This window comes from Cebidichthys violaceus, unplaced genomic scaffold (genome assembly GCF_023349555.1).
Source record: "Cebidichthys violaceus isolate CVI_PGR_0920_01 unplaced genomic scaffold, fCebVio1.0.p SCAF_4, whole genome shotgun sequence".
Classification (NCBI taxonomy): Eukaryota; Metazoa; Chordata; class Actinopteri; order Perciformes; family Stichaeidae; genus Cebidichthys; species Cebidichthys violaceus.
The window spans coordinates 16,855,086-16,865,351 of record NW_027176594.1 but is presented as its reverse complement, the minus strand read 5'-3'; the positions used below and the strand labels follow the sequence as shown (position 1 = coordinate 16,865,351).

Below are 10,266 nucleotides of genomic sequence, written 5' to 3'. Positions count from 1 at the left end.
GGCTGGATGGCACAACATAAGACCTTCTCAACAACTGTCCTTTTTCTGCTTCAACCTGATTGTGGTGGAGCATGAGAGGACCTGGGAGCAGGCGATGTGGTACTGCAGACAGAAACACACTGCACTCACAAGCCTGGCCTCTGAGACCGAGCACCTTCTGGCCCTGAGGGAGATCAAACCCAATCACATCACTGAGCGGGTGTGGATCGGCCTGCGTTACCTGGCGGACCGCTGGCTGTGGGTGGACGGTGACCCTCTGGAGTTTGAGGCCTGGCCCAAGGGAGGGGTTCAGGACCACCAGTGTCCAATACGGAACCGCTGTGGAGCTTTAACCAAAGAGGGGCTGTGGGAGAACTGGGACTGCCAGGACGAACTCAACTTCATCTGCTATTAAATGTCATTCATGTTACACATGAAGTTTTTAACGTCTCACTAGAGGTAACATGTGATTTACAACTTTTTACAGGATACTTTAAAATGTCTTTGTAATTTCTGCTTTGTACAAATATTTCCTGCTATTATTGCCATTTGTACTATGATGACAAGGACAAGTTAGTGTTTGATTTTAGCTGTTATCTTGCTTCTCTCTTTCAAATCAATTTAGAAACTAAATGGCACGGGTTTAAGAGCCACAAACCTGTCAATGACAAGCTTTTTATTAAACACATTTAAATATTTTGTCCAATGTTAAATAGTTGTGAGAATGTCTATTGAAATGTGGTCGGTATGGTTGATGTAACAGTTGCTATCTGGAATGAAAAAAACAATAAAAAAAAATTTAAAATATTTTTTAAAAAGAATAACGTTTATTGACATTAAAAACCAGCCAGGCACGACGTCTGTCTGAGCAAACACATGCACAGACCAAATATCTACAATAACAAAAGAGTCACAACAGAGGATCAACGAAGACTACAGGGTGGTGTTTTGATGAAGATAAATCAACGAGGCAAAACTTCCATGTGTGAATTACAGCACATGTAGATACACAACTAACACTGAAATCTACTCGCCATTAAAATTCTCTTTGTGACCTTTCTGTCATCTTATCGAGACTTCCAAAAAGTGTGTAATGATCCATTTTGTTCAGTCTTTCAATCTCCTCCACTAACGAGATCTTCCATTTGATATTATTTCCATAAACGCTATGGAAATATAATAATCATTTTCAATACATCACCTCTTTTTATATCAACAATAATAAATATTTATAGCGAAGGGAGACTGTACAATGAACATAAAAATTGGGCCTTCATTTGTTTCCACCAATAATTCTGTATCTAGTCCAATATTTACAAAGCCACCTGTATCAGCTGTATTCTAATGCTGCTGCAGCGAACAAATGTCCCCTTGCAGGATTAATAAAGTATCTATCTATCTATCTATCTATCTATCTATCTATCTATCTATCCATCTATCCATCTATCTATCCTCTCCAGCACCGGTAAGCGTTCTGAATAATTTTTATAAACACAGCAGCACAATGATTAAGCAATGCTTCACTTGCAATGTTCTAGAAATATGCTCACAGGAGGCGACTGACTCCTAAACTAAATCTGAAGTAAAGTTTGAAAGTTTGAATTTGTCATTCAAATATTAACTTAATGTGTCAGGAAAAGTGCAAAGTGCAAATGGCATTGCTGTTTATAAAATAAAAAAAATAAAAAAAAAATGAAAAAAAATAATAATAATAATAATAATAATAATAAAAAAAAGCATTTCAATTACAAAACTCATACAAATCACAAGTCTGAATTTTTGTCTGCTACTTTTCTTAAGCCCAGATGTGACTGACTATCATTACTTCTTTAAAACTCACATCTGGGTTCACTATGCTGAGCCACAAAATGCATCACAGTGGCGTATAAACTCAAGCATAGTTGTGAGCGGTACGGCAACAAAAGGCTTTATCGTGATTTTCTTCCCATAATGCAGCTGTGTGAGCGCTTGTGATTGTCTGAGTCAAGTTAAATATCCAAGTCTGCTTGTTAATTGGCAAGTAAGAAATATTGCTCAATCTTATGCAAGTTTAGAAAATATGGCAGAAGCCAGAGCTCTTCTCTCTGCGGTGCTTTGTTTTTTGGTTACCTCAGCAGATGCACCAGCACACCAGCCAGCTTTCTGAGAGTCCCAGTTGTCTCGACAGCATTTTAAAATACCTCGTCACAGCACAGTCACAGAGCCTCTTTCTTTTTAGTGGCAGCCAGACCTCAGGGTGTCCAAACATAAACAGTGAGAGAGGAATAAGTCCACTTCACAGCAGGGAGTGTCACTTCAGCCCAAGATTGACATTAAGAGTGTGTCAGGTCACGTGCAACATCACAACCTCAAACGTACAGACACATTTTCACAAACATTTAAATAACAACACACACACACACACACACACACACACACACACACACACACACACACACACACACACACACACACACACGGTTGTTTTTCTCAAAAACTTGGTCGTGCTGGTTCACTGTCTCTACGAGCTCCTTGGATCTCTTTTCTTCTTTCGTGGGGCTTTCAGTGAGAAAATAATGTACATCATTATCCCTCTTATTTCATCCTGTCTTATTGTGACTCGTCAATGATGCTCTTCAGGATTTGAGGCCCATTCGAGCCATCAGCTGTTCGTAGACAGTCCAAGCCATAGCCGCCATCAGGGTGCGACGCAGAGACCGGGGGACAGCCCCACGAAAAAACCCGGCCATGCCGTGCTCCTGAGGGAGAGACCAGGAAAGATCAGTATGATACTTATGCAGTCACCATGCTGCACCCTTCTTGCCAACAACAATGAGCGACGCTTCTCCCTGAAAATGAAGTGCACATGCGGCAACACAGAAACGGACAGCTGTGATTAAATGAGCACACACCGTGTAGATGTAGCGGATAGCGTCCGTCGTGCTCCAGTGGGATGGGCTGATTTGAATGTGGGTCTTCACCACGTCTGCTGGCTGTGTGGCCAGCGACGCCATGACGCCTGCCACCATCCCACAACTGAAGTTCACCAGCGGGGCATAGGGCGACGACGTCACCTCTGAGAGACGAGAGAAAGTAGAAGAGCATGTTTCAAGTTTCTACCCAAATTAAACGCAAATATTTACAGAATGTCCAGAAAAAGTGTGTTAACACGCTTTCTATCCACGATCAATTGGGCACATTGACATAAACAGCTGGTGACGCTGTTTGTCCAGTTGGGTGCCATTAAATGATTATTAAATGACGGCAGTCAAACCTCAAACAACGGAAGACGATGGAAAATAACGTATTTATTTCTAAGTCATGTATTTGAGAACAGATGTGTTTATCTGTTGCAATCTTCCGTCTCCAGTGGCGAGTGACATTTAAGTTCATGCACATCGTGATTTATTCGCCTGTCTCCATTGCACTTGGTTGCATTTAGTTTCTATCGATACACCAACTTTTCTAACTCAGCAAAGACTTTCTGCAATTTTTCGACTTTCATTTTTAAATGTATTTATATTTATTCTGCTGTTTCCACTCAGATTTTTTATTAATCAATTGAAAATGCGCAAATAAACAGGTGTATATGTGTTGCTGCTGTATGAAAAAATCGTCTTAAGACATATATTCCAAAGCACTAATTCACGATACACTTTACCAATGTTCTGTAGAACAAGGACAACACTTAAGACGACCCGCTGCTCATCAGATCTAGATAGAGAAAACAGCGCTTCACATTTTGACGAGCTGACGCAGTGAGGCTCTCACCTTGAGGCAGCGCCTTCTTGGCCTGGCTGTAGAACATGACGTAGATGCCGGAGAACGGAGCGTCTCGGAGCAGCGTGGCAGTCAGCCCTGAGAACAGAGCCCTGAAGCCCTCCGTCTCATACACACTCCTCAGAGCTCCTGCCACACTCACATAGTTGTAACAGCCACTCTGAAACAACATACGGACATGGAATATGAATATGGAACACATCTATTGAAAATGTTGCCGACAATGTTACAGGCGGCCGTGGTGGAGTACCAGTTGAAGATTGTGGTTACAAATGTATGCATGCTAGGAGTAAAGATCATGTATTGGATACAACGTCTCTTACTCAGAGATACAGATACATTCACTGGAGACCATATTTGTTATGCTCAGCTGTGCAGTCTCACGTCAGCTAATGAGGGCTAAAATGAAGCAGAACTGGTTAATAAATAAGGTGGAGGTGGACGTGTCGTGAAAGGACATTATCACTCTTTGTTGAATATGTGCGTGTCATACATACACAAGGGATTTAGGCGAAAGTAACTTGTTTAAAAAATCTATTACAAAACACAAATATCCTTCTAGGCAAGATAAAGAATGGGGATGGCATATTCCTGTGTCACAAAAGAAGACTCCATACTCAAAAGTCATAAGTATAACTACAAAATAAGACTCTATTGGTGGCTTGAGTGTTCATAAAATACTTTTGTTGGATCAATATTTTTAGATTTATTGTCACCTATGTATTTCAAACATGTGTGAAGGCCTATTATTCCGGGAGGAAAATCTCATTAGAAAACACGTGGTTCATAAGAAGGTACTGGAAACAGCTGACAAAGGAAAAAAATCATTGCCTTAACGCTATCATACATCAACAATTGTCTTGAATTGTAAACTGCCCAGTTAACAATTCAACAACATCAATTAAAACTGGACTGTGAGCAGATGATCGGACAAGTGTTGAAGTCCACGAGTCGTGCAGCACATCTCAGGTCAGAAGGGCTCCGAGGTCTCACGCTGTAAAAAAGAAACTGCCGCTCACCTCAAAGCGCGTCTTGATGACAGTGAACGGCAGCATGGAGACACCAGCCACAGCTCTGGCGCCCGCTCCGAGCAGAACAGCTTCGCCAGCGTTGGGGGCCCGCTCCAGGAAGTAGTGCTGCTTCAGGGAGTAGAAGGTGCTGAAGTAGATGCCCACGCCGGGGATGCAGCGCACAAATGACTGCCAGAGAGAAACAGCAGCGTCAAACGTGTTTCACAATTTGAGTAATACAAGCAACGGGATGTGTAACTGCAGGAATTCTTGTAAGTGTTGAAAATAAAATGTCAGGTCAGTTACTTACTGGTGAAACTCCCTTCCACAGACTGAAGAAACTCTCTGTTCTGATAACGTTGATTAAAACGGTAAACATCCCCACCTTTGGTGCACTGCGGGATGAAATTTAAGAATGGTTACAGACACATTCAAAAGGTGCACAAACATGAAAAACAAAAAAGATATGGGCACTCAAAAACAGACAAAGATAAACAGTTTGGATCGTTAAACAATAATTAACTAAGGCCCCAACCTGCGGAACGTTGTTTAAAATAAAAATCAACTTTTGGCCGTTAACATTTCCGGTTCCTGTTACCAGTGGGGCTAATTGCAATCTAGCGGCCTGACAGTGTAATTACACAGTGCTTGGTGTGACTAATTGCCCTATATGGGTCAAAACAGCAGTGTGTCCTGCCATGCTGTGCATGTGTCACTTTGTATCTGGAGAGCATGTTGTGGAAAAAGGTCGAGCAAAACAAAGATAACACCAGGGGCATGCTTAAGTGCATGCGTCTGACGGCATGCAGCAGAATGTGTGGTGTATATGGGTTTGCATGTTCATGCACATGAAGTGTGTCTGTGTGTTACATGGGCGCACGCGCACACGCACACGCACACGCACACACACACACACACCCCGGCTTGGCATTGTTCTGCAGGGTCTGCAGCCGTGTCTTGATCAGATCCAAAGGCTGGAAGAGCAGCGTAGAGCAGGTGCCGCTGACTGAGCCACACATAAAGGCTTTGAGAGCTGGGTGAGCCTGAGGACGAGGACAGGCAGAGAGAGACAGACAGTGAGAGGGACAATAGAGGGCAGAGACAGGATGGAAGGATGGAAAGAAAGAGAGGACGGATGGATGAATGGCAAAGAGAGGAGGACAGAGAAATGAGAGGGTGGTGTTGGAGGATGACAGAGAGAGGGGGAGGGAAGAGGCAAAGGGAAACATAAAGGATTAGTCACAGTGTAAAAAGCATAATGTGAAAATACGACATTCAACATTTTTCTCGCCATTGGTCACCTCTCCATTAATGCAACAATATTATCTTAAAAAATATCTGCATTACGATATCCTGACAAAAAAGAAATGTGATCCAAAATAAAGATGATCTCATATACATGTAACGGACTTCAAGAAATATGCTTGTATGACATTACAAAAAACTAAAACAAGCCTGTAGCACAGAGCAGAGGCCAGGTTCCACACAGTGGAGATGATGGAGATGTGCAGAGACAGTCCACACACACACACACACACACACACACACACACACACACACACACACACACACACACACACACACACACACGGCTGTTGGATAGAATTAAACTGAGACTCGACATCCTCTGTGGTTACATGCCTCATGGACAAACATGAGACACAAACATGGACAGACAGACAGATAAACACAACATGTTGAAGCATTTGAAGGTTAACACTTCCATAGAGAAATATGTAAACAAAGAAAAGAAAATGTTTCTAATAAGGCCATAACAATAACTACAGTTAAGACAACAAACACAAAATAAAATGTCTGCACCATACATTAGCTGTCTGCTATACACACTTTCATTCATCACATACTATATGTAGCGTCTACACACATGTGCCACATTATTGCGCGCATTACACACAAACACACACTCCTACCTTCCTGCCCACAGCTCTGCTCTGAGAATCCTCTTTTTCCTGCATTTTGCCCTTTCACCTCCTTCTCTCTGTGATGCTGCTATTACAAATAGCATATTAGAATATACACGTCCATCTCTCTCACAAACCTTCCTTCTCTCGCTCTCTCTCTCTCTCTCTCTCTCTCTCTCTCTCTCTGTCTCTCTCCAGTGCCGACCCACGGTGGCTTTTCTCCTGCCTCTCTTCCTACCCCCACCCTGTTTCACAGCCTAAGCAGCTGCTTAATCCAGCCTGAGTTTTCCTATAGAATTCTATCTTTATCTTTCAGAGACACACCAACACATCTGTATTGCCCCCCCCCCCCCCCCCCCCCCCCGCGAAGCTCACTGCTAAATTGCATCTTCGTCAAACTGTATGAGTCATGAAGTGGCTCTGTGTGTGTGTGTGTGTGTGTGTGTGTGTGTGTGTGTGTGTGAAAGTAGAGAAAGAGAAAAATCCCCCCCCATCTTCCCAGCCATTATAAGACATTGCATATTTTTGATAACGGTTCGAGAGTCCAATGTCTGAATATTTTTAAGAAATAAAAGGATATTCTTGCATTATTATGCTATTGTATTATTTTCATATAAGTGGCAGAGGATGCACCCCATGTAGGCTGAGTCTGTGACAAGCTGCCTTTTCCCGTCATTCTTAAGCTACACTAAAATAAAAAATTCAATGAAATCCCTAAACAAAATAAAAGACAAAAATAAACACAATAGCATTTCTCGCAGTTATCTCTGGGACAATATATTGACCACCAAAATGAGTTACTGTGGCAGGCCTATTTCCAGAAAATATTTCCAAATAGGCAGCAGCCATATTATAATGATCACGAATTATGCATTTCTGGCATCCAACGTGGATGTGGACAGGCAAGTCTCAAATGGCATTAGCAACCAGCTAAAAGGCAGCTCACATTTCTTAATTGGTTTTCTGGACAATTTACTATCTCTCACACACACACACACACACACACACACACACACACACACACACACACACACACACACACAGCAATAAAGGATTGTTATCAGTATTGCCCACATGTAGTTTCAATTGCTGTGCCACCAGGTTGGACTGGGTGTTTCTTTTCTATCATTAATCAACCGCTGGTAGCTTGGTTGGACAGTCAGAAGGTTGAAAGTGAAAATTGTGTATCTGCAAAATATTATTATAAAGGTCACACACACACACACACACACACACACACACACACACACACACACACACACACACACAGACAGACAGCATTTCAATTGGTTATATTTCAGCTGCTTTATTCGTACATTAAAATATATGCTGATGAAATATGCGTTAGTTCACCTCTTGACTGACAGATTGAGAACACTGACTGTATGACGACCAGAACAAACAGGTGCACTCACCGCTGCTAACTCCATCTTTGACCTGGATGCTGAGTCCAGGTTCTGCCCTGGTGCCGCCGTTTTTGAAGCTGGTGAATTTCAGCCAACGTTACTAGAAGAGGGGGGAAATAAGATGACAGCTGTTTGTCACATTTCAAAACAACATGGTCGTTTGCAAAGTCTCCATGAAGCATGTAGCAGGAAGCTAGTTTAGCTAATTAGCAGTCAGGGTACCGGTATGCTAAGGAAACGGTAACGTTGGTACGACACCAGCCTCTCCTGACAGGCTAACATTGACTAGCCGGGCACATCCAAGTCAGACATAGCGACAAGCGACTGGTGACAACACAGTGGGCTACTTTAAAGGCAAACGCCGTGAAAACCTGCCAGCTATGACATCCAGTTTATTAAAGGATCGCCGAAGCTTCACTCAGCCAGATACACTACTTGACTAACGTTAGCTAGCTAACAGTAGCTTGCTAACTTAGCATGCTAGCTCTTCTTACCTGACTTTGATGCGTGTCAAGGATTGATGGAGGTGATGGTCACATCTGCCAGCTTCAGGAGCGCCATGTTTAGTATTTAATTTAACTTTTGATTCGACTTTCCCTGCGAAAGTTTCTCAAGCGTCTACTAGTTGTAAACACTATTGCCAGGCTGAACACAGAACTTTCTGGCAATGCTCGTCAGCTAGCTAACGTCAGTGTTAGCCCACCCTAGTGACGTTAGCGAAGTTTTTAACTTTAGTCTGGTTCTATGTAGCTTTAACGCGGTTAATGCTGTGCCGTGGGTCGTGGCCCCAAAGCTGTTTTTTTTAGATAGAAAATGTGAACCTTAGTAATAGATGTCATACAACAGAGACTGACGTTATCGTTACTTGCTGTGCTGCTGCGACTGTTAGCGTCTGACTAGCTAAGCTAAGTTCACCTCCAGCGCAGCGCCGACACACATCAACTCACATGTCACACACTCAGGACACCACTCTAGTTCACAGGGGGCATTGGTTGGTTTGTTCAGTGATGAATTGGTTGGTGTGCGAGATCGGTTGTAAGGCACTAATATATGTAAAATATAAAGTAGAGTTCATATTCTGCTGTTTGTTAGAATTTCTTAAAAACAACAAAAACAAAGCCAGTTAGTATGTGCACAATGCATGTCTAACAGTGGCCTCAGAGTGTCGCTGTTGTACCGTGTGTCAGTCCTCGTATGAAAAGAATTTGAATGTATAATTAGTTGAAAAACACATTTGATACAATGCATGTATCGTACTGTACATTATCCTGCAACCATTTAACTTTATTTATTTAAACCACTAAATGGAATTACTTTAAACCACTAAAAGTCTAATTCCATCAGCAAAACTTAATGCAGTGTAAATTTAATGATTTGAATTTCAATCCAACAATTTAACCTCCCTAAAAAACATGTGCCTGACTATTATTGAGTCTCAATGTTACATAAATACATTATAAAATAAATAACTATGCATGAATACAGAAATGTAATGAGTGATATCATGTAATGTCTTAAACACTTAAGGGCTCCGTGGGATTTTAAGATGTTTGTGTAATTCACAGCCTACATACGTGAGAACCGTCGCAGTGTGGCTTAGTAGCCCCAAATGTTTTAGTTATAAATCGTTAATTCAAAAAAGGAAAAAAGAATCATGAAGTCCTCTCATCAATGGGTAATGTAGAAGCATAAATCAACTGGCAGATTATATCCGACTACTGTGACTTAATCTTTTGAGGTCCTATGCTGTACAAACCTGAGACAAATCCTCCTATCACAATCAAACCAGCGTACCCTCCCTTAATACTACAATATTTAGTTTAACATCAGTTAAAGTGTACAAAGGTGTAGGTTTCGTTCACAAATCAATGTTTTTGGAGAGCTGCATTTAGTCTCACAGGAGAGGACTCGCTGCAGTTGAATGTTCAACCTCAGACACTATAAAGGTTCAAAGACTCCATTGCTGATGGGATGCTTGCTGAGACCAAGAAATATTTGCAATAGAAGGCAGCTTTTCTTTTTTTCAAGCCATTATAAGTCGTTCCTTATTTAGGGCAATAATTTACTCAGGTTTACTTTGAGAAGAAATGAACACAGAGGGAATTTTTCCCCTAAGAGGGGCTCTTTTCACAGCCAGTTAGACAAGACGATAATGGTTTCAGTGTGCGCATTGGCATGCAAGTAGTGTTT

The 10,266-nt window shown here is 41.9% G+C and overlaps 1 protein-coding gene across 3 annotated transcripts; it reads right to left on the bottom strand.

The window, feature by feature from the left end:
• Positions 1 to 784: 784 nt before the first annotated feature.
• LOC137884924 (mitochondrial glycine transporter B-like) lies at positions 785 to 8,985 on the bottom strand. Of its 3 annotated transcripts, XM_068727018.1 has the most exons (8): positions 8,571 to 8,985; positions 8,086 to 8,176; positions 5,667 to 5,791; positions 5,059 to 5,143; positions 4,758 to 4,937; positions 3,730 to 3,898; positions 2,871 to 3,034; positions 785 to 2,717 (listed from the first exon to the last, which is right to left on the bottom strand). In XM_068727018.1, exons 2-8 carry the CDS (start codon positions 8,098 to 8,100, stop codon positions 2,595 to 2,597), a joined length of 861 nt encoding a protein of 286 aa, XP_068583119.1. In that variant the 5' UTR covers positions 8,101 to 8,176; positions 8,571 to 8,985; the 3' UTR covers positions 785 to 2,594. The 3 variants fall into 3 exon arrangements, with proteins under 3 accessions (XP_068583119.1, XP_068583121.1, XP_068583120.1); XM_068727020.1 differs by lacking the exons at positions 8,086 to 8,176; positions 8,571 to 8,985 and adding an exon at positions 6,674 to 6,988; XM_068727019.1 differs by lacking the exons at positions 8,086 to 8,176; positions 8,571 to 8,985 and adding an exon at positions 5,921 to 6,042 and having other exon boundaries at positions 5,667 to 5,879.
• Between the last annotated feature and the right edge of the window lie 1,281 nt (positions 8,986 to 10,266).

Coding starts and splice junctions, on each gene's coding strand:
- LOC137884924 (XM_068727019.1), bottom strand. CDS start 6,042: ATGGCGAGAAAAATGTTGAATGTCGTATTTTCACATTATGCTTTTTAC. Junction 5,880..5,920: donor CATCCTCCAACACCACCCTC/TCATTTCTCTGT, acceptor TCATCCATCCGT/CCTCTCTTTCTTTCCATCCT. Junction 2,718..2,870: donor CTATCCGCTACATCTACACG/GTGTGTGCTCAT, acceptor TCTCTCCCTCAG/GAGCACGGCATGGCCGGGTT.